The sequence below is a fragment of the Diachasmimorpha longicaudata genome, chromosome 9 (genome assembly GCF_034640455.1).
Source record: "Diachasmimorpha longicaudata isolate KC_UGA_2023 chromosome 9, iyDiaLong2, whole genome shotgun sequence".
NCBI classification, from domain to species: domain Eukaryota; kingdom Metazoa; phylum Arthropoda; class Insecta; order Hymenoptera; family Braconidae; genus Diachasmimorpha; species Diachasmimorpha longicaudata.
The window spans coordinates 4586194-4609423 of record NC_087233.1 but is presented as its reverse complement, the minus strand read 5'-3'; the positions used below and the strand labels follow the sequence as shown (position 1 = coordinate 4609423).

The window sequence follows — 23230 nt, the reverse complement described above, 5'->3', positions numbered from 1 at the left end:
GAAGGGGAAGAGAGAGCTTGTGTAGAGACAGAAAATAATTTCGACTTGTCTTTTTTTTGTATTTTTTTTATTTTGTGGAATAAACTGGTGGAGCCATAAATTAATAGTTCTTAGCGAGAATTCCGTCCTTCTTGCCTAGACGAACGATGCAGTCGTCAGATTCTCCCTAAAATATTAATTAAGATCATGAGTATAAATGAAAACATTTTTTTAATCATAAATTGCAGAAAATAACTCTCAATTGAATCAAATATCGAATTATCTGGTTAACTCGTGGATTTGGAGAAGAATGTCAAGAGACATTTTTTGTCGGGAATTTCATTTCCTACAATAAGTATTCAGGACATTTCCTTCCAAACCCTTCCATTATCAAGACATTCAACAAAATATAACATTCAAAATTCGTTTCATGCAATACCCACATCAGCAGTTCTATTAATTTCCTAATTATCTCATTAATTACAAAATTTGGACAAAAAAGCTACAGGAAATTTTTTGTAGGAAGTTTAATTCTCTCCCTATAATGTCCTATAACATTTTCCCCTAACTTCACTCACAACCGCGAGAACTCCGTTTGCATATTTCTTTTCCGTCCCAAAGCCCAAAAACTAATAAAAATAAAAAATTAATTACCATGCGACGAATGGCTCCACAGATTGCGTACATCTTGTGTTGTCCAGTCATACGTCCAGTAGTTGGGTCGACATCAGCAAGAGTCAGCTGGATGGACGCATGGTCTTTGGCGTGAATGATTCTGTTGCTCGAGGAACTGAAAAACAAGACATAACCTCACTTTCGTCGCTCCTCTCCGTGCAATTTTCTCCTCCGAAACGGTTTCAACGAATGTAAAAATGATTTCCAATCAATATTTTTAGATTCATTGGACTAATTATGCACTTCCAGGGGTTAATAAACTATATTTTTGGACATTTGAAGCCGAACCACGTGTGACACTCACCATTTCCTTGGCCAGTACAGGTCCACGAATTCTCTCGCGTCGTTCTCCATTTTTTTTCCTGATAAAATTAACGAAAAATTAGCGATGGACTCACCACAAAATTAATTGAAATATTCAAGAACTGAGTAATTAAGCAAAAATTGTTTGAGTTTACGTACTGTCGACGTTTTCACGCAGGGTTCCAAACCGGAAAGAATGAGTCGGGAAGAGACTCGATACGTAGGGGGGGAATCACTGCCGCCATCTTGAGGACCCGAATCCGCGGGAGGATTTAAATAACGAAATCTTTGTAATACTCATTAAAAGCCTTGGAAAATTCTGGGAAAGTTGATTAGTCAGGTTTAATTGAAAATAGGTTAAATGATTTAGTTTCCATTGTTGTGGGGAATTTTTAAAATTTTTGAAAATATCAAAATTTAAGATAATCAAAATTCTTCAATTATTAGCCCTGGGAGCATCTCGAGAGGGCGCGATTTCACGAAAAAATGTCCTGAACATTAATTATAGAGAATTAAATTTCCGATATAAAATGTATTCTCACATTTCACTCTAAATCCACTCATTAACAAGATAATTAACTAATTACAAACCTGAGTCGATAATCCATTTAACGAAATGAAGAAAAATGAAATTGGGCTTGGTGTTAATTGTTCAATTATCTCGGTAATGAGGCAGTTTAGAAGAAAAAGTCTTAAACATTTTTCCTAGACAATTAAATTTCCTACAAAACAAGTCCTATAACATTTTCTCCTAAATGCAACGATTATCAAGATAATCGTCCATGAAAACTGGGTCAATAACCAATTCGACGAAGCGAAGAAAATTTAAAGCTGTCGTCTTCCACAATCGAAAATAAATCATTAATCAACAAATAATAAAAAAAATTTAATCAGCTTACCATCTCATTGGACCGTGCTGCCCCCTCCAACCCACAACTCCCACTCAGGTGCATCACCACCGCGGTGAAACGTCGAGTCCGTAGTCATCGGACGACCGATCGCGGCCGCTGATGTGTCTCGCGGCTCCTCCCTCAAGGATATGCTCCCCAGCCGCGAAACCCATCAATATTCGTCACCAAATCCCCACAAAATATTGTTTCCGCACGCCCCGAAGTCCCCGCAGTATCGCAATAATTTTTTTTTATCATGAATTCACGCAGTGACAGGCGGTAGTGACAAGTGCCTCGGCGATGTGCAGTTAAAAAAAGATTTTCTATTTTTTACTTCGATATTTTCCGTCAATCGCGACAATTATTCAGTCCGCTTCATGAATTAAAAATGTCCATGAAGGTAATAAAATTAATTTCTTAATTACTATCGAGTTAAAAATGTTTTTTAGCAAAAAAAATTTTTTACCGTTAAAAAACGCAAATATGACGCGAATATCAATAAAACGTGAATTCCTTATCTCTCGTTCCATATTAACGCCCGCGAGGATATAATAAAATAAATGTTTTCATTAATATCGCGTTAAAAAAACTGTTTTTGCGATAAAAAAATAGTTTTCACGAGAAAAAAACAATTTTTCGCCTTAAAAAACGAAAAATTGACGCAAATGTCAATAAAACGCGAACTCCTTATCTCATATCAATATTAACGCACACCGGAGATATACGTGTGGCATTAACACGTGTTAAAAAATATAAATAATTTATGAGAGGGGAAAAGTCGTTCTCTTCATCCTCATTAAATGCAAATTTTCTTCTACTTAATTACTCATTAGTGAAAAAATTATCGCAACCGTTTTCACGGCCCTGATCCACATTTATCAGCTTTCGAAATGTTTTCATTTTTTTCTTAATTTGCCAATTGATTAATAGAAAGAATCCCCGTGGGACGTGGAGCTGCATCTGTCAGCGGCACGTGGTGATGCGAAACGTCTTCGCGTTCTCCTCGAGTCGGGACGGGTTCATATTGACTGTAAAGATAAGGTGAGTCCCCCAAATTTGGATTTATTTACTGAATAAAAAAAGCGAATGAGTCACTTGTTCCAAATTCATTGGATTAGTGGATAAGAAAATCAAAAGCCTGACTTTTTGATGTGATAAGTTTTTTTTTTAACTAGGAAACGTCTGTAAATTTTTACTTTTCGTATTAGGACGGAAAAGTAGTCGCAAAATCAATTGAGAAATAGATTTTCTTTTGTATACGCACACAAAATTATTGGATTTTCCCTCCGGGTAAGAGGGAGAAATGTAGTTTTTGGGGTACCTCCACGAAAAATTCATTCTCTTCACGATAATAATTACTTTCGTACTAGGACATAAAAAGCCCTTTTCCGCCCGAGATTAGCTCAATGTAAAATTAAACTAAACACTTTGCAGTGCATCGAATACCAAAAACATTCGCAATCTCTCTCCGACCAGAAGGTGAAAGAAACTATTTTTTTACGAGGACGAAAAAGGTTCATTTTCGGTGCTACGATGGAAACGAATTTTTTATGATCCTAGGACGTTATCAACAAAAATGAACAGGACAGTTTTTAGTGCACTTAAACCGAAAATATGCATTTTTCTGGCCAATCAAAGGAGCGAAACAATAAATTTTATTACGAGGACGGAAACGCGATCTTTGCAGCGCGAGGCAGAAGCGCGCGAAATAATCCTCGTATTCAAAAACTTCGTTTCTATACTAGTGTCTAAATATGAGATTTCATGGCAACGTGTGGAAAATCGGTTTTCCCCAGCCCGCGAAGTTCCAAAACCCAATTAGTCTCGGAGCTTAAAAAAGTCACTCAAGAAAATTAATTTTTCATTTAGGACGGCACGACCCCGCTCATATTGGCGGCCGCTGGGGGCCATATTGAAGCTGTGACCGAGCTATTACAGCAAGGGGCGGATCCTAATGCCAAAAGGCTGGTAAGTTTTGGTTGTGACCCCTTGTTGTGGGGCCGTCCACCCGAAAAAAAAAAATAATGAATGGCTGTGGATGAATGACTCTCCACTTGGCCCATGATACCCTGTTAGCGACGAGTCCTTCTCCACAAATACTATTTATTTTCTATTTTTCCCACCCTAAAAATGCTAAGAGAATATCATTCATCATTATTTATTTCCTCTTTTTCTCAGGCTAACAATAATGATATTATTAATGTGAGAAAAACAGAACATAAATTATGATTATTCAATATTTACAGAATTGTTTTGAATGCAGAGCTCTATTGATTAGAAAATAGTTGAAAAATTTTCAAAGAAAAAAAATGAAAGAAATTTTCTGTCGGAAAAAAACGGAATGATTTTTTTTAAAGAATGTGGGGGCAAAACGGGCCGTTGAATTCATTTGAGTGGAAATTTTTCGATTGATAGAGCGACACGAATGTCTGGAATGTAGATCGAATTTTCTTTTTTATTTTTTAAAGATTTTTTTACGGTTTTCACGGCCGGTAGAGAGATAAAAATAACTGGAAAAACAACTAAAAAAGATCATAAAACATGGGGATAGACTCACGAATGAATCCTCCAGCTGTCGTTGACCTCAAAGAGAAGAGGAACCTTCTCGCACACGTTGAGGAATTACGTAAAACGGTTAACTCACGGGTTTTAAAACCGCCGGACCATTACGCAATACCGAACCAGCCTCTGTTGGAGTGATTTTTTGTTAGCACCACTCGGTTGATCTCGCTCCTGTCTCACGTGTTCTCCACCTGTTTCATAAGTCATATTTTTTGTTTATTTATTTATTTATTTGTTCTAGTACAAGCGCTGACAGCGAAGTGATTAACCGAAAGTAACTTTTGACTAATGCCCAGTTTTTGCTAGATATCTCGAAATCAAGGGAACTTAGAAAAAAAATCGTTATTACCTTTTTTATGGAGCGAATTGAGTTCTACAAGAAAGGTAATGACCAAAACCTCGCTATCTCTCTTAGATTCGGAGATATTGCTCTCTCAGGAAGCGATGGCCAATCCTGGAACAAAAAGAGGAAAAACGTATTTTAAAGATTTCTATGAAAAAAACGTAAACCAAACTTTGACAATAGAAAATTCTGCAGACGTGTTGTAATCTAATTAAATATTAATTATTAATTTTCAAGTTAATGAGGGAATATGGGTCGTGGGGTCATTATGAGCCCCTTCCACGGGAGCTCCTAATGTTTTTAATAAGTGGACAGTCCAGTTTAATTTGCCATTTTTTCTGTCCGTCCCTTGTTGATTTATGTTAATGAAGAGAACGGAAATTTATGAGGGGAAGAGGTTGATGTCCATTGAAATTCCAGTCACATGAGAGTCAGAGGTATTTTTTACTCCCATTTTTCACGGCTCGTGTATGAAGGTGAGACTACGGTCCCGGGTGTTCTAGAATTTCAGTGGCTTTTGTAATGGATATGTAGTGTGTCACCCGGGCCCATGGGGCGCATGAATATTAATGTTGTAGCGACCAAATGAAACGAAGTAACGAATAACTGCATAATGATGAAGATTGACATGAGAAGGAGCTGGAGAAATTTTAATCAAAAATACAGCTCATTTCACTGTTTTTTTTAATAACTTGACTATTTCACTCACCGATTTTTAAGGGTTGTTTGATCCCCAGGATGGGCTGACCCTCAGCTCTGAGGGTTATCAGGGCCATTTGACCCTCAGAAGTGTCTGGAGGCCAACTAGAGATCGCTTGACCCTCGAATCCATTCAATCCTCCCCTAAAAACAAAATAATAAATTAAATTATGTCTCTTTATTATTAGTGTGATGTCAATTTCGTTTGGGCTTCACCCGATCTTCAACTCTACCGACCCTCAAGGGTCATTGCCCCCAATACAGTTGGACCTGCGATTAAAAATAATCTGCCAAAATGTATGGGCCCTCATAATGACGTTGAAATAGTCAAAAAAAATTATATTGACGTCTATTAAATTTCCGTTGCAGACATCAACGACAGCTCTGTTTTTCGCTGCCCAAGGGGGCTTTGTTGACATTGTTAATTTGTTAATTGAACACGGAGCAACTGTCGACTCCTGCAGCATAGTACGTAATTCATATTTCCAATATTTCTGATCCCATACACTGCACCCACTTCATTTCCATTTACTCCCATTAAATCTAACTGATTGACGCCCGTTCTAATTCTGACGATTGATCTCATCGATAGGACGGGGGCACCCCTCTCTTCGTGGCATGTCAGTGCGGTCATCTGGATGTTGTCGAGAGTATGATCGAGAGGGGGGCCAACGTTAACGCACACATGAAGGTATGAAACATTTTTTTCCCACAAAAAAAAATTGAAAATTGTTTGTCTTTAAAAAAATTGAAATGGAGTTTTAAAAAAATAATTGTTTACTATCAATTTACTGAAAAAAAAATTGTGAAAGACGAGGGGACCATATCAATAATGATTTTGCCCTAATAAAACCCAAAAATTGAAATTTTTTAAATAAAAAAGATCAATTTTACGAATAAAATATTTTATATTTTAAAAATTTCAATTTTTTTTTTCACCAATTAAATTGAAAAATAAATAAATAAATAAGAATGCGGGAGGGGGAGGGGGTAACGGCCTATTCTACGAACGAAATAATTTCGTTTTCACGTGAGAAATTAAGTAAGAATTGTAAAAAAAAAATTGTTTATACTTTTTTTTCCTTTTTATCGAAAAAAAAAATGCAAAACGCGCGATGTTCGCACTGAAGTCTTTACTCTTTTTGCGGATTTATTGATTTATGGGAGGGGGTGTTTTACGTAGGACGGAGCGACGGCGCTATTTATAGCTTCTCAGAACGGTCACGTGCGGATTCTGGAGGTTTTGCTGGAGCACGGGGCAAAGACCGATGCGGCGAGAACTGACGGGGCAACACCACTGTGGATTGCAGCGCAAATGGGACACGATCACGCTGTCAGGAGGCTCCTCAAGGCTGGGGCCAAGGTCGATGCCACGAGACACGTAAATAAAGAGATAGAGGGTTTTTCGAGGGTGCGAGACTCCAGAGGGGGGGTTGAGGTTTTTATTTGTTTTTTTCAGGACGGAGCGACTCCGCTGTTCAAGGCGTCCCATAAGGGCCACACGTCGGTTATTGGGGAGCTGCTGAAGTACCGGCCGTCTCTGGGACTTCTCCCGGTAAACGAGATTAATTTTTTTTCAATTAAATACGGCCATCTCTGCATTTTTTATGTAATGTAGTGTAACAATCGCTAAAAATTTAGTTATTCACGTTTTTGAGAGTATAAATAATATCCCGGAAGCCCAGTAAATATTAAAATCTAAAATTTTCCTTCCGCATTAATGAATATAATTATCATGTGTTCATATTCGAGGCGGGAAATTCAAATAACGCGCGCCAAACCCAGGAATAGTCTCGTAGATTATGAATGGAAAATTATTATTCTCATTAGTACTTCATATAACAAACAAAAATCGCTAAAAAAATTGTTAATAGAATTTTTATGTTTGAATTACGCTTTCTGTTTGTTGCCTGTTCCACTTATTATTATTTAAAATTATTATTCCTGTTATTACTTCATATAGCAAACAACGATCGATAAAAAATTGTTAATAGAATTTATTTCTGTTCGAATTACGTCAGCTGCTTTTTACCTGTTCCACTTCAACCCCACCCCCTCGTCCTCTCCCCCGCCCGCCGAGAGAAATAATAGCCACTCGTGTCGTGCTATTTCGGTGTATTTCACCCCTGGATATTAAACCACTCGAGTCATTCACCGGAAGCAATTCAACGCATTTCCCATATGTTTCATGTACGAATGGAGAACGGTGAAAGTGCACTGCATGCAGCAGCCTTGACGGGACACATGACCGTGGCGCGTCAATTGGTGGGGGCTGGCGCCGATCCACTTTTAGTCAATCAGGAGGGACTTACGCCTCTTCAGCTAGCGCTCAGGCATTCGCAGGGGCAGGTTGCCAATTACCTCAAAGACAGGGTCAGGTCAAGAACTGCATCTCATTGATAAATAATGCCTAAATGCAATATTAAAAATTATAATTGTTTTGTAATTCGCAAATTTCAAAATTTTCGGTTTCAAAAATACGAGGGGAAAAATTAATGAACAAATTTGTTGGAAAGATCGGAAAGTTTATGCAGGAGATATTTTCGAAGATTTTCAGCAAAACGTTCTTTGGGATAATTCCGTTGTTTGCGATAGATTAAATTAAATTATCTGTTAAATTATCTGATCTGTCGAATAGCGTCAAGAGATTTTGGCAAAAAACCGCGGGAAAAAAGTTATATAATCGAAATTTCAGATTAAATTCAAATAAAAAAAAATAAAACGTGCAAATGATATGCGATGCTTGATGATCGTGATTTGCAGGTTTTTTATTCTCTGAGGAGGTCGAGGAGACAATGAAAACTGTAAATACACGAGGACACTAATGACAAAAAAGTTATTTATTATGAAAATGTTCCTCCCGAGAGAATGTAAAAACCGTCCTCTAGTTTTAGTGCAACTTCATCGTTTTTAATACTTTATTGAGACTGTAAATGCCTTAGAAGTCGTATTGAAGTGTTCATAATGTATGAAGAACGTTGATTAATGTAAAAACATCCTTGAAACTCCATTTTTTAATAAATTTTAAGAGAGAGAGGGGGTGAAGTTGATTTGTTACTAAATGATTTCAAAGCAAAAATTGGAAGAACAATATTCCCCAAGATGACTGATTAAATGTTACTTTATGATGATAAAGGACATCGGGAATTTATTTTTTCTGGAACATTTGATTGTCTGCATGAGAGAGGGAGAATGACTTGACGATTTTTAAGACGATTAAATTTTCGATTAAAAATATATTGCTTGAAACTTTGTAAATCAGTTGCCAGGAGAACTGGTGGAGATGAACAAGTGAATCTCGTTTCTCATTAGTAAATTCAACTGAATAATAAGGAACTATTTTTCCAGTCTTCCTACTAACTTATTGTGGATAAATACATAATGTTTGTTAATCGTTATAAAGTTATTAAAAGAAATAAAAGAATTCTATGAATAAACTATGGCGTCGCCGCATAATTTATTTCTGCATTTTCCCATGAGAGAATTCGCATTGGCCAGTGATTTTAGATAAAACCTATGACGAAGCCTGTCCAGTAATTGAAATGAGAGTTCCCCCAAAAAACGAATCATCAAGTTTTTGGTTAAAATCACCCTTTTACGAGATAAGATCACAACATCCAAAAATGTCCATTTACACGTGTCATCATCTCGACCTTCCCTCCTTTGACAATAACATAATAAATCCGGTAATAACGGATTTCATAAAAAAATGTTTCAATCCATTTCCCCCACAGTCGATCCAAACCACAAAATGGCAGTCCCTCAACTGCTAAATCATCTCCACAGTCATCGAATTGAGTAGACCCTAGTAGAACGCGTTTTCCCAAGAATATCCTGATCTCCACAAGTCCCTTGACACATTCGTGTAGAACCAACAACCCCAGATGTTTCCCCCAGTCCCCACTGGCAGCATAACTACAGTAAAAATTCCAATTCGATGGAAATATCCTCACAACGAAATCCAATGAACTGAGTACAAATGCAAGGAAATGACGAAAAAAAATGTACTTTTCTCCCAGCTCCCTCCCACCATCGGAATCTTCTCCAGAGTCTACCCCACCACTCACCAATGACATCAGACAATGACTGCAGGCAATCCCGGACAAATTTTCAGCAAGAACTCTGATTAAGCATCCTTTCCAGTCGCAATTATCTCCCAATTACTCTTTTTACTTCCATTGTTCTCCGCCATTACTGCCTCCCCCTCCGCCATCTTAACTTCCCCCCTCGTTTCAACAATTTCCAACACAATCATGACATTCTGCAAAACCCCCAAAACCCATCTTCCCAAAGTCTACCCTCATCGCCACAAACTCCTCTGACCCCTTCCCCTAGAGTCAACAACCCCGGAAGAATCCCCTAGTCCCCAGGAACAAGATGACCCAAAGAAAAATGCCAATTTTCTGTGACGATTCTTAAAAAAATGTCGGAATCCACCGAACCCAACTCCACCCAAATGACAAAATATATTCCCTCAGCTCCCCACATCATCGTAATCCTCTCCAGTCTATACCACCACTTACCATTCGTTCCAGACGTCGACTGCAGGGAGTCCTGCAACAAATATTCAACACCAGCTCTGGTCAATCAGTCTTCATCGTTGCAATTATCTCCCAACGCTCTTTTCACATCCATTGTTTTCCACCATTACTGATCCCCCCTCCGCCATCTTAACTTCCCCCCTAGTTTCAACAATTTCCAACACAATCATGACATTCTGCAAAATCCACCAAAAACTATTTCCCCAAAGCCTATCCTCATCATCAAACACTCCTCTGACATCTTCCCCTAGAGCCAACAACCCCGGATGAATCCCCTAGCCTCCAAGAACAAGATGACCCACATAAAATATACAATTTGATGTGATTACCCTAAAAAAAATGTTGGAATCAACCGAACCCAACGTCCCCTAAATGAAAACATTCCCTCAGCCCCCGCCATCATCGTAACCCTCTCCACTCGATGCCATCACTTACCTTTCGTTCCGGCCAGTGACTGCATTCACTCCTGCAACAAACGTTCACCAACAACTCTGATTAATTACCCTCTATCGTGACAATAATCTCCCACAATCTTTTTGCTTCCATTGTTTTCCGCCATTACCCCCTCCCCCCGCCATTTTCATATTCCCCTCGTCCAAACGTTCCACCAACTTCCAACATAATCTGATTCATCAGATGCCATCAGACCCTATGATTCCCAAAGACTATCCTGATCACCAAAAAATCCCCTGACACCTTCCCCTACAGCCCACCCCCCAGGTGATCTCCCCCAGTGGCAAGACAATCCAAGTAAAATTACAACTCGTACGTTTGATCAGAAAAATGGTGCAATGAACTGAACACAAGTCCACTGAACTGACCAAAAAAAATTACCATTTTCCCCCAGCCTCCCACATCATCGCAATCCTCTTCAGTTAATCCCACCACTCACCAGTTCCAGACAATGACTGCATTCAATCCTGCAACAAACGTTCAGCAACAACTCTGATTAATGATCCTCCACCGTTGAGACAATCTCTCATAAATCTTTTTGCTTCCAGTCTTTGCCACCACTACCCCATCCCCCCCCGCCATTTTTTATTTTCCCCTCGGCCCAACATTCCCTCAAGCTCCAACAGAATCATCTTATGCAGAGGAACCCATGCCCAAGGACCATCCTCATCATCAAAAAATCCCCTGACATCTTCCCCTAGAGCCCGAACCCCCAGATGATTTCCCCAATCCCCAGCAACCAGACAACCCCATTAAAAATTAAAATCTGACATAATTATCCTGAAAAAATGACCCAATGAACTGACTGCAACTCCAACGAAACGAAAAAAAATTATCTTTTCCCCCCAGCCCCCCACATCGCAATCCTCTCCAGTTTATCCCACTACTCACCAGTCATTACAGACAATGACTGCATTCAGTCCTCCAACAAAAGTTCAGCAACAGCTCTGATTAATCATCTTTCAACGTTTCAATAATCTCCCATCAATCTTTTTGCTTCCACTTTTTTTCCGCCATTACCCTTCCTCCCTCCACCCCCCTAACGCCATTTTTAATTTCCCCCCCGTTCCAACATTCCAGCAAGTTCTAACACATGAGACTTTGGCCATTACCTCACATTCTGAATGTCCTCGAGATGGCAGCCATCTGTCAAGTGATCATTTCCTCGGTAGTTTTGCAAAAGTTCATGCACATATGCAAACCATACTCACAGTGTAATTGTGAATTACGGCCTGAAATGTGGGTCGCCGTGTGAAAAGAAGGCCTCAGTGATGCTAAGACATTTGTCGACGTTATCGGCTATCACCGTTGCGAGAGATAAGCCTGATAAAGAACGTTAGTCACCTTTGAGGCTCCTCTCAGTGCATATCGCCTCCGTGACAAGTTTCAATGATTCGAGATCGATTGCCAGATCTGTGTGCCGTTAGTTTTTTTAAAAGTTTTTTATTGTTCAATAGTTTGTCTTCGTGATTTTTGTCTTTAAAAACTTTATTCAGCGATTTGTCGTCGGCAGTGTCACTTGAATGATTTCCAGATTATTTAGATTAGATTGTTGTTTATGATTATTTTTTTAGATGCATTCCGATGATTTTTTTCATTTGACACGACTTTTCAAAATAATTTTTTCAAGAACAAAAATTTCTGGTGGTTTTTAAATACAAATATTGCTTTTCAAGATTTTTTAAAATAATTTTCAATCATTTGTAATTTAAAAAATCGATTTTCTTGATTTTTCTATGTGGAAAGGTTCTACTTAATGATTTTTCTAATGAACATTATTTTTTAAATTGTTTTCGTAACTAAAACAAATAGTTTTCGATAGGTTTTGTTTAGAAAAATAGCTTTTGATTTTTTTCAATGTAGAAAATTATTTTTCATAATCATTTTAATGATTTGATGATTATTTTGAAACGAAATAATCTTTTTTCATGATTTTCCGTGAATTCTAGAGGAGCAGAAGTGATTCATTTGGGAGAGAACTCCTGAAAGATGTTTGTGTTCAAATTGGGCAGAATAAAAGGGTGAAGGATGTCCTGGAACAGGTGGGTGATTTTCATCGATTAAATAAGTGATTCGATGACTGGTTAATAACTCCAGTCAATGATAACTTCATCGGCCTTCGTTTGGGAGGATTAAATTCTGCGATGAATGACATTTTCATTTAAAAAAATGAGATTCATGACAATGCGTAAATACCATATTTTCTATAAAATCTAAATCTCTAATCAACTTCTTCAATTGAATATATTTTTAATTAGCTTGTCATTGAACAATTATAAACTCATGAAGTTATAAATTAACTATTTTTTCAAGTGCTAGTCGTAATGAAAGTTTAATTACTCTTCGAAATGATTTTTTTCTTTCATTTCTGAGAAAAAAAAAACAGAAATTGGGAACGGGTTTAATGATTTTTAATAATTAATAATTAATTATGTTGTTAATTATTGTTATGTAATTTCCTTGTAGTTCACTGATATTCTTCATTTATTTCTGAATTTATCGATTAAATTTTTTTTTTCTCAGGAATAGGAAAAAAGTCAAGAAAAATAAAGAAACTTTAGTTAAAAAATTAACAAAAAAATCCCAGATGAGCTGATTAATTAGGATTCCCTTTTGCAATCATTTTGAGAGATGAGAAGTTGTCTTTCAGGCTGAGAAAATAAGGATAATGTTGGATACCCTCCAGGACAACGTGCATATCGTGAAAGGTATTCACAACAATGAACTACTTCACACAAATCCAGGTAAAACCTCCAAAAAGGAAATTACCTAACGTCATGAGCTTCCATAAATCTTCCTTAACTAATTGAAAATTAGAATTTCAGATATTCAGACTGAACTCGCGGGTCGAACATTCATAATCTCTCAGACTTCAGCAAAAGTTCGTATGAATTTAAAAGGTAATTTGCATTTTTTCTTTTACCTTTTTTCATGTCTCAATCTCTCGACAAGTTTTTGTACGGGGTTATGTCGTTAATCAATGGATTTAGAGGAAAATGTCAAGAGACCATTTTTGTAGAAAATTTAATTTTCGAGAATAACTATTCCGAACTTTTTTTTCCAAACCCAGTCATTAACGAGATAATTGCCCGATTAACACCGTCAAATAATGAACTCCATCAAACACTTATAGCAACAGGGTCATTAATTTCCTAATTATCACAGTAATTACTGGTTTTAGACCAAAACATCAGAGGAACTTTTACCCTGGAAATTTAATTCTCTAGAATAAGTACTCAGAACATTTTCCCCTACACCCACTTTTTCCCCTGATAAATCCCCTTCAAAAGAAAACCATTCATAACGTCTATATTCACCTCATTAAGTTTTAACCCATCACCTCTCTTGCCGTTCGGCCCCTCGTGCTTCACCTCTCGAGGACTCCGGCATGTTAATTAAATTAAGATCACGCACGCAGTCACTCAAGACAACCACTGGACTGGAAACAGTTCTGCTCATGTCTCTCTCCCTCGGCTTCGCGGAATGATTGAGACCTGGATAAGTCAGCGAGGAGAGTCTTCTCAGAACTATCCGCGGACTTTTGCCATTCAGTGATAAATACTTTTGTTTAATTGACGTCGATTCCTCAACCGGTTGCGAGGAATCATCAACATCCTCATCCATTTCCCCTCTCTTTCCGTGCAATCTGGGACATAAAATCATCTTCAGAGATATCCCTCGTAGGATTTTCGGGAGAAAACGCTGTTTTTTGCTCAGTTTAATAAAACTATGGGGCAAAACGGATCAATATATTCGATTCGTGGATTCGTGTGACGTTGCAAAGACATAAAGAAGTATTTTTCCATCGAGAAATGTCCGATAAAGTGAACTTTTTGGTACTGAAAACTCCCGAAACTTCTCTTTTCATACCTCGGACGATAAAGTAATTTTTCGTTCGTGAACCTATACGCAGGTTATAATGATAGCTTTTAATTGTTTTACGTTAATTATTTACTCAGAATATTATCAAACGGTTTTTGAACGCGAGCGTCTCAAAAAATCACTTTTTCGTACGGCGTAATAAAAAATGATTTCCTCACCTAACACATCGTTCCATCTCTTCCTCGACACCCGGAAACTCCGCGAACAGTCCGGCCAACTGCTCCTTCCCGAATTCGCCTGCAATCTTGACAAAAGCCCTCCCAAGGTCGCCCTCGACTTCGGTCTTCCTCATCAGTCGCGTTAGTTCGGCCAGCTTCGGCAACAAAACCGAAAGCCTGTGCTTTTTCGCCTTCTCCAGATGAACATTTGCCGAGTTGGAGGTCTTGCCTCCCTCCGTCTCCTCCTCTTCGTCACCCTGACTGCGCATTCCGCCCCCCACCTGCAGGTGATCACTCGCGACGACGTAGAGGGCGTCCCTCAGGACCCAGCGACCCTGTCCCTTCGTTATCTTAAAGTTTTTACTTAGAAAATTATTGAATATCTGCGTCGTCAGGACCTGGTGCAGCTTCGATTTTCCAGCTGGATCGAGGTTCTCCAGCATGAAGTCGTAGATGAGCCTGCGATTGGGTGCATTGCTATCTCCACTGAGAACCAGCGCCATTTTCTCGTTATCTTTCATGCTCCGCTTGCAGAATTTGTTGTTCGTATCGAAGTCGTTGTAATGGAAGATGGCCTCCAGGAATTGCTGGGAGATGAGATTCTTGTTCTTCATGAGGAGTCTCTCCTTGATCAGGAAGACCGTCATCTCGCGGATGGTTTTCTTGGGGTCCGTCAGCATCGTCAGGATGTGGAAGAAGAAGGTTCCTTTGACCTTTATATAGTCCTCCACCAGAAGTTGAATGAAGATGACGACGATGGCTTCCCTGACGATGGGATTGCTGTCCTTCATGGAGACACAGATGTCCGGGAGATGGGGCTCGACTAGGGAGGTGAACCTCGTGGCAACGTCGGCTAGTGCCTTTGCAGCATTGACGCGAATGGCGGCGTCCTCAGATGTATCATCTGAGGACCTGGTGCAGAGGAGCTGTGCGAAGATGGTCATCATTTCGTGAGCAATTGATTCTTTACGCATGGACTGCTGCCCGAGGGCTACTATTGCACAGGCTTGGAGACGCTTGGGGCTGGTGAACGACGTGGAGGTCGTCTCTGGGGAGATGAGAAGGCCCTGGAGAATCCTCAAGACCGGGAGGGAGACGTCTTGGGGACACAGTAGGGAGGTATACCCCAGGGTGTAAATCGCCCTTATGCAGGTACTCTCGGAAGTCTCCTGATGGATTATCGACCCGATGATTGTCTCGGAGGCCTCCAGGAGGTGCCTCATCTCATCCTCAAAGGGTCTACGCTCATCCGAGGGCGTCAACAAAGCTGACACCTTGTGAATTATGTCCAAGGATATACTGATCAGTCTCTCGTGCACCCGGAACTCCTGCAGCCGCCTCAGGAAAATCTGCTGCATCTCCTCCAGGAAGTTTTGATCAAACGTCGAACAGCAGCTCCTCAGGACCTCGAAGACGGGCTCCAGGTATCCCTCCCCTTCGAATAACGCCTCGTATTCCCGGAAATGGTGTTGCATGTCCTCGAGGACTTGACTCTCGGAGATCGCCGCGAGGAATATCCACGCCTCGATGTTGTGTTCCAACCCAATTTGGGACTTTATGCTCCTGATGTGGGGTTTAGTTAGTCGTCCGGACTCCGTCCAAGCGTCGCAGGCCTTTGTCAGGTGTTTCCTCATCTTATTCCTAGTCAGTTCGTCCAGCACCCTCCAGGGCAGATCATCGTTTTCGCCCGGCGGGGATATTCTCTTCAGGGTCAGGGACTCCAGTGCCTTGAGGGCCTCCACCTGGACATTCACCTCGATGTCGAACACCTGGGGAACGACTGACTTCACCCAAGTCGTGCAGAAGCCCTCCTGACGCGGAAACGATTGAAACAAAGACGTTAGAACCTGAATTGCTCGGATGCGAACAGTCATTGTGGGATCGCGGCAGTGCTCGGCGATGATGTCGATGATTCCCATGAGAAAGTCCTCGTTAACCATCACAAAATTATGGAGTATCTGAATCACGGAAATTCGCACCGCCGCTCTCTCGTCCTCTAATCGTTCCGTCAACATGGCCATCATAGCATCAGCCCCGGGGAGAATGTCCAGGTCTCCCGCGAGGTTCTCCATCCCCTCCTCCAGCTCCTCGAAAACCGTGAACTCACCTCCCTCCTCCCTCCTCGTGAACAGCTCCCTGACGAAGAGATTATCCGGGTCCTCAGTGTACTCTGAAAGCGTCGACACGCACTTCGTCCTGACGAGGCTCGACACGTCGTTGCAGTGACACAGGACCGTCGCCAGGAGGATCTTCCTCAGGTTCCGGCCCTCAACGCGCTCCAGGTCGTCCGGCATCTTCAGGTACTTGTTGAGAATCTCCTGCGCAAAGATCCTCCAGATAATCTTGGTATTGTGCGAGCACCTGAGGAAGTCCCTGCAGATGTCGCCCCGGGAGCGACTGCTCTTCAGGATCCTCAGGAGATCGATGATCATGGAGACCTCCTTGCGACGGTCCTCCGCAATTTTCGAACAATGGATCATTATCTGATTCATGAGGATGAGAATCCCGGCCTCCACCGCCTCCTGGTGCGGCTCGACGAGACTCGCCAAGAAGTGAATTGTCGACTTTCTGATCGTCGCCAGGAGTTTGGAATTCAGATCGTTGTAGCAGTTTTGGGTCATGAACATGAGGATCTTCTTGATGATGAGCTTGATGGTTATGGAGATGGGGCCGTGACGCGAGTGACAGGTGGCTGTCAGGGCGACGTATGCGTTGTGGGTGAGGGTGCCCAGGGTGGCCGGAGGGCTCGTGCTTTTCCTTGGGCTTTGGACGATGGCGTCTACTCCGAGCTTCGTCACGTCGACGAGTGCTGCTATCACCGCCTCCAGGGAGCGCGGAAGCTCCAGGAGGCTGAAACCCCCGAGGAAGACGATCATATCGTACATTATTGTGTTCAAACTTGCCGTTAAATTCTGTCGCTGCGCGTGACTCATAATCGGGAGGTTTTCATCGTTCTCGTGGGGATCCGCCAGGTTTGACGACCTGGGCTTCTTCACCGAGGCCACCAGACCCTCCGCGAGCTTCAACGTGTCCAATGCGAGGTGGAAGAGGTTCTCATGGAACACCTGGTAAACCGAACTCCCGGGAATCGACAGGAGAGTCAGGTAGAGGCTCGTCCCCAGGAGGCACGACTGACGCGCGTCCTCGTCGTAATCGCGATCCTGGCCGATCTTCATCAGCCATCCGAGTAGTGCCAGGAGAGGGCGTGGCTCGGCGTTTGCAGCGGTGAGCGTCTGCCACGAGAACACCGACTCCTGGGGGGCCGCGGGGTTGTTGCGATTGTTTTTCGACATGAAGTGTTTTAGGGTTTTTATTAGGTCCCCGAGGATCGCGTCGAGATCGCCGTCTGGAGACTCGAGCTCTGGAATGTAGTCCTCGGGGATCGCCTCGAAGATGAGGAACTGCGCCTCCCAGATCGCGGTCACCCATGGGGTGGGCAATCTCTCGAGGTGGAGGGAGGCGAAGACGTTATTTAGGTCCTCCATTTTTAGATTTTTTTACCCTCGACGATCACCGGGGGAGGGGTCCAGGGTCTAACGGTTAAACTACCAGATTTCATGTGTTTGGTCGGCGATTTATCCGCCAGGAAGAACCTAGAAACTATGGTTTAGGGTCATTTTCAGGGCAATGACGTGGGGAAGGGCCTCAGCACACCCTCGTCGTAATTAAATATCGGAATTTTTCATAATTAAAAAAGAAATCATGATTAAATATCCCTCGCCCGGTGGAAAAAATGCGGTGGTATCAATGGCTAGGGAATTAAAAGCCGTTGGCGGGAATATTTAAATTTGTGAAATAAAATTCAACAAATTAACAATCAAAAAATTGTAAATTAACTTGGCTATTTGAACAAGTCTGGAATTGAAAAATTATAACTGCAAAACTGGGAAAAATTGCAAAGTCCGGAAATTGCAAACATTTAATTAAAAAAAATTAATTAAAAAAATCCTGAACGTATTATTTATAAATTTAAAAAATAATAGTAATAATAATTGAAATTAAATTGAGCAAAGAAAGTCAGGAAGATGATGGGATTTTCCTAATAATTGTGTTCCACGCTATACTGTTCCATTAATTTTGCTCTCATCAATCTATTAATTATTAATTAATTATTTTATTTTGTAATTTTGATTTGAGGAATTATACGTCAAAGGTTTTAAATTAATTTTCTTTTCATTTGTTGTCTTTTAGGGCCATGCTAGACCTTAGAGTAGGTTTGTTTTTGTCTCACATGTAAACATAACCTCACATTGTTGGCACGCGGTTGGCGTTGTCATATGACCGGGAAACAAAACTTCTCTTCATTTGGTGTTGAATTCTAGGGTGGGGTGAGGGGATTCGATGGCTTCCACAGGACTTACCTGATTTTTCCGGGGTTTCAGAACTCAGCAGAGATATCCCAAACTTTCAGGAACTCTCGCTGGACGCCGCGAGGGAAGGCACTGCGCATGCGCGCATTCGAGTGCTCCAGTATGTCACGACTTTTGAATTGTTCTCGGAGATCATGCGGGAGTACAATGAGGCACTCATCAAGTATCACGCCAAGTGCTCATCGATTTATCATCAGCAAAAGAGATTACGTGAGATTTTTTTTTTTCATTTTTGGCGGGAAAGTGCTGAATAATTCAAAATTGAGAAGAACAATAGCGAGTAGAGATGAGTCCCTGCTGATTCTTGATCAGTTTTTGATGGATATCTCGAAATCTAAGGGAGATAGCGATATTTTTATCCGGACCTTTTTTGTACACCTTTATTTGATCTACAAAAAAGGTTATGACGAATATTTTGGTATCTCCATTAGATTCGGAGCTATTGCTCAAAAACTGAGTGAGAAATCAGTCAGCTTATCTCGGTTTACCATTTTTTCTATTGAATTTATATCATCGAAGGTTGAACTGCAGAGATAAATCAGTGGACAATGTAGAATATGAATTAAGGGTTAAAGTAACTTCTTTATTTTTTAGTCCTAATTCTTTAAATATTTTTTATGAATTTTACTGGTTTTTATTTTATTCATCGATCGTTCGACTGTCGGGATTTTTTCAGTTAGAAAGGAAAATGCTAGTCAATACATCGAGTCTGACCCGGAGGAAGGGGAGAAAACAAGTCTTTTTGTCGATAATGTGAGTACTTTCGCGAATGTTAATCCGACATTAATTAATCACTATATTTTTTTCAATTTAAGGAACGAAAAGAACAAAAATCTCTCTTACAGCAATTCTAAACTGAAATTTTAGTGGAAACATCAATGAAAAATACGAACAATTAATTCTTGTTTAGGGAACAATTGAAAAAAAAACATAAATGTTAACGACTTTCACAGATTTTGGAAGACAGTCGAATTGCTAAAGCTCAGTTATCAGAGATCCAGATGAGGCACACAGAAGTCTTGAAGCTTGAAAAATCATTAGTGGAAGTCAGGGACATGTTCATAGAAATGGCTTTTGCTGTGGAAAAACAGGTGAATAATCGTTCCTAAACCACCTACTGAGCCCTCGTCTCCAGGACTTACTCCAGAAGGTCCTCATTCCACTCCAAAGAATTTATACCAAAAACCACCCATTTTTTTTCACTCGATGTCATGAAAAAATGATTTGAAAATTTAATTTGCACCCTCAAAAAATTCGTTCTAAGGACTGAAAAATTATTTAAATAATTTATTTATAGGGAGAACAATTGAATTGTGTCGAACATTTTGCTGGACAGGCGACAAACAACGTGGACAGCGGCAAAATCGACCTGAGAAAAGCTGAGAAGCGAAAAAATCGGCATCGAAGGGTAAAATTAATTAATTTCTTTTATTGATTAGACAAAATTCCGCAAGAAATAAACTGATCGTCCTTTATTTTCAGAGGAAAATCAAGTGTCTCGCAATTCTCGCGATAATCATAATAATTCTGCTCCTAATAGCGATATTTCTGTGAATAAAAAACCGTATAAAATCTTAATTGTCTAAATAAAATTATCTATTTTATAATCAACTCCTGAGATTTTTTTCTCAATTATTCTCAATGATTTTGTCGGTAATTTTCAATAGAATTTTTCCTCTAAATTATTTCCCGAAAATTACCGAGATAATTTAGTCACTGAGAACTGGCAGTTATTGCTCTTATGATAATTAATATAAATAATTAATCAACGGACATTCACATGGCGCAATCGACACTGGAGGAGTTGCTCCTCGTGTTACAACAATTCAAAATGTAATTCTTGAAGAAGGTAACGACTCCCTTGGCAGTGGGTCGAGTCTTCTGGTCTTGATCGGTGCAGATGAAGAATATCTCCAGGATTTTGTCATACTCAGGGCCTATTTCGATAGCAGGAAGGGCCGGACGAGTTCCTAATGATCGAAAGGAGAATATAATTAGTATATTTTGCGGCCAGTGCGATAAAAATGGTTTTTCTGGTCGTAAACAAAAGTAATTTTAGTTACAATGTGTCGAAGACGCCATTATTATCATTAATTATTATTCATAACTGATAATTACTGTTCATCATCATCAATAACTAACTACATAACGATCGTAATTAAAAACTGATTGAAATGAAAATGATTATTGAAATAAAATGTGCGAAAAAAACCGTTTTTCTCACATTCTGTCTAGAAAGTGACTTTTCCGCCCAGTTTTTTATAAAAAAAATCATTTTCTCCATTTTTGTTAATTGAATTTTCAAAATTAATAATATTTATCCGATTGGATTCTCTTATCAACTTATTTCATGAATTTTTTTACCATATTTTGCACGAATTTTCTCCTCTAAGCCCATGAGATCGTCGTTGAATGATCCGTTGGGAGTTTCATTCTCGCTGTAATCTCTGGAACAGTTGAAAGAACCATCGAGCATTGATTCCTCCAGTGATTCGTCGACCTCCACGTGCGGTGGAGAAAGAGCTATCATCTCCCAGAGGATGAGGCCGTACGCCCACATATCTGTTTTGTTGGTTATTGGCCCTTCTACAGGAGAAAAGTCATTTTACTTCTATTTATTCATCGACTGAGTAATTGAGTAAGATATTGTTTCAATACTTTCAAATTAACATCATAACACAAGTGATATATGCCATTATTGAGCCGACATTGAGCCAACATTCAAAATCGAGCCACAGCACACAAGGAAGGATCTGATCTATTAAACCTAGGAATCGTTTAAGCCGAAAAATAATCCCTTGGACCGAAAAAAAAATGGTAAAATCGGTGTAATCAATTATCAATTTCAACGTTGAATTGATCGAAAGAAGAAATAAAAATAATGGCAGCGGTGGGATTCGAACCCACGCCTCCGAAGAGACTGGTGCCTTAAACCAGCGCCTTAGACCGCTCGGCCACGCTACCAGTGATGTCACCCAACCCCCCAAATAGCGGTTCTGAGCCTCGAAAATTATCTGTTCAAAAAAAAATCACAGAAATAAATGAAAAAATACCTGCAAAGACTTCTGGAGCGTTCCAGCACTCAGTTCCAGTGTAGACGAATTTAGCAGTGGACGTGTCCAGCTCCAGGGCGTTGTTCAGGGGCACAGAGACCCCAAAGTCACAGAGCTTGACGATTTTGAGATCCTTGGAGACGAGGACGTTGTAGCTCTTGACATCCCCATGGAGAATGTGGGCTGTGTGGTGGAGGTACTCGAGGCCTTTTGCTACCTCGAAGCCTATCCCCTCGATCTCCTTCGCCCTGAAGTGGGGAAGCCCGTTCTCCACTTTTTCCTCGATCATATTACCTGGTGAAGTGATAACAAGTGATAGTTGAAGATTTTATTTTGATTTGTTATCATAACATCGTTTTATTAGTTAATTAGCAGTATTGTTACGGCATAAATTGACATTGTGCCGAAATTGAGCCAACAATGGCTGATATTCAACTGCCATTCACTTCTGCATTTGATAAACTGAGTTTATAATTAATTTTTGGTGTCAAAGAAGACACGAAAAGCGTCTAATATTAATTGAGGTTATGAAGCTGTTTTCGTTGGAGTTTACAGTCAATTGAATCAATCAATCAATCGATTATTAATCTCACCAAGGGAAACATCCAACTGTTCCATCGCCAAGCAAGGTACCCCAGTCTCTGACTCAGTGAGTGCCCTGAAGCCGACGATATTCGGGTGCTTCAGAGCCCTGAGGATGTTGCCCTCGAGTCTTATCATGTCGTCGTACTTCTTGTCCTTGGCAATAGACGTATTCCTCTTCTTAATGGCCCAAGGGGAGCGGATGAGGCCCACCTTGGGGGATCTCTCCAGGGTGAAGACATTGACGCCTGGAAGATGAACAAGACGAATAGTTTCATGTGAAAAAATCAAATAAAACGACAGAAATTAAATCCTGAGAATAGTTGAGACATGAACAGGAGAGACAAAGGATCTCTTACCACAACCGTAACCTATTTGCTTCAGGAAGGGTGAAGCCGGAATTTTAATGGGCGTCTGGTGCTCGGAATTTTCAATTCGACTCCTGAACTTCCTCGACGTCGGGGTCTTGAACTCAGTCATTGTTTCTCCTGAAAATCCCGAGGATCTCGTCGATGAACACCTGTTTGTCCACAGAGATCACTGGGTCTTGTTTGTGTACTGGTTCTGTCCGTTGAGACGAGTTTGAACGTCTGGGGAATTCAGGAGTGTCGCAGCAGCGTCGCCATCTTTCTAGAGAGAAGCCCCTAGATCCATTGGCAGTCGTGGCGCTCGTGTCGCTGTCTAGTTACAAGCCGATAATGCAGAAATGCAGTGTACTCACTGGGATCTCCAAGTCCCTG

The 23230-nt window shown here is 40.4% G+C and overlaps 5 protein-coding genes and 1 non-coding gene across 10 annotated transcripts; 2 read left to right on the top strand and 4 right to left on the bottom strand.

Moving 5' to 3' along the window:
* Positions 1-45: 45 nt before the first annotated feature.
* Positions 46-1199, bottom strand: LOC135165871 (small ribosomal subunit protein eS21). Its single transcript, XM_064127630.1, has 4 exons — positions 1117-1199; positions 959-1016; positions 634-769; positions 46-166 (listed from the first exon to the last, which is right to left on the bottom strand). The coding sequence occupies exons 2-4, from the start codon at positions 1006-1008 to the stop codon at positions 101-103; spliced, it is 252 nt and encodes an 83-aa protein (XP_063983700.1). The 5' UTR covers positions 1009-1016; positions 1117-1199; the 3' UTR covers positions 46-100.
* On the bottom strand, positions 1116-18982 carry LOC135165827 (condensin-2 complex subunit D3-L-like). 2 transcript variants are annotated; one of them, XR_010299585.1, is made up of 9 exons: positions 18847-18982; positions 14486-18085; positions 13763-14091; positions 10827-10912; positions 10428-10458; positions 5462-5595; positions 4759-4863; positions 1857-4600; positions 1116-1276 (listed from the first exon to the last, which is right to left on the bottom strand). XR_010299585.1 is itself a non-coding variant. In XM_064127538.1 (3 exons), the coding sequence occupies exons 2-3, from the start codon at positions 17968-17970 to the stop codon at positions 13782-13784; spliced, it is 3795 nt and encodes a 1264-aa protein (XP_063983608.1). In that variant the 5' UTR covers positions 17971-18085; positions 18847-18982; the 3' UTR covers positions 12768-13781. The 2 variants fall into 2 exon arrangements, 1 of the variants encoding a protein (XP_063983608.1); XM_064127538.1 differs by lacking the exons at positions 1116-1276; positions 1857-4600; positions 4759-4863; ... (1 more) ...; positions 10428-10458; positions 10827-10912 and having other exon boundaries at positions 12768-14091.
* On the top strand, positions 2106-8888 carry LOC135165862 (ankyrin repeat domain-containing protein 29). Of its 4 annotated transcripts, none has more exons than XM_064127616.1 (8): positions 2106-2247; positions 2778-2888; positions 3717-3815; positions 5821-5919; positions 6044-6142; positions 6635-6832; positions 6911-7006; positions 7654-8888. In XM_064127616.1, exons 1-8 carry the CDS (start codon positions 2236-2238, stop codon positions 7849-7851), a joined length of 912 nt encoding a protein of 303 aa, XP_063983686.1. In that variant the 5' UTR covers positions 2106-2235; the 3' UTR covers positions 7852-8888. The 4 variants fall into 4 exon arrangements, with proteins under 4 accessions (XP_063983686.1, XP_063983689.1, XP_063983687.1 ...); XM_064127617.1 differs by lacking the exon at positions 3717-3815 and adding an exon at positions 5640-5748 and having other exon boundaries at positions 2231-2247; XM_064127620.1 differs by lacking the exon at positions 2106-2247 and adding an exon at positions 5640-5748.
* LOC135165863 (syntaxin-1A-like) lies at positions 11467-20466 on the top strand. Its single transcript, XM_064127621.1, has 9 exons — positions 11467-11867; positions 12395-12487; positions 13096-13189; positions 13271-13345; positions 18868-19065; positions 19532-19608; positions 19809-19946; positions 20153-20263; positions 20338-20466. Exons 1-9 carry the CDS (start codon positions 11835-11837, stop codon positions 20407-20409), a joined length of 891 nt encoding a protein of 296 aa, XP_063983691.1. The 5' UTR covers positions 11467-11834; the 3' UTR covers positions 20410-20466.
* LOC135165853 (lymphokine-activated killer T-cell-originated protein kinase homolog) lies at positions 20265-23098 on the bottom strand. The gene is made up of 5 exons (XM_064127598.1): positions 22850-23098; positions 22502-22738; positions 21909-22202; positions 21220-21441; positions 20265-20825 (listed from the first exon to the last, which is right to left on the bottom strand). The coding sequence occupies exons 1-5, from the start codon at positions 22968-22970 to the stop codon at positions 20632-20634; spliced, it is 1068 nt and encodes a 355-aa protein (XP_063983668.1). The 5' UTR covers positions 22971-23098; the 3' UTR covers positions 20265-20631.
* Trnal-aag (transfer RNA leucine (anticodon AAG)) lies at positions 21738-21819 on the bottom strand. The gene has a single exon. It is a non-coding gene; the product is annotated as a tRNA-Leu (tRNA).
* Positions 23099-23230: the final 132 nt, after the last annotated feature.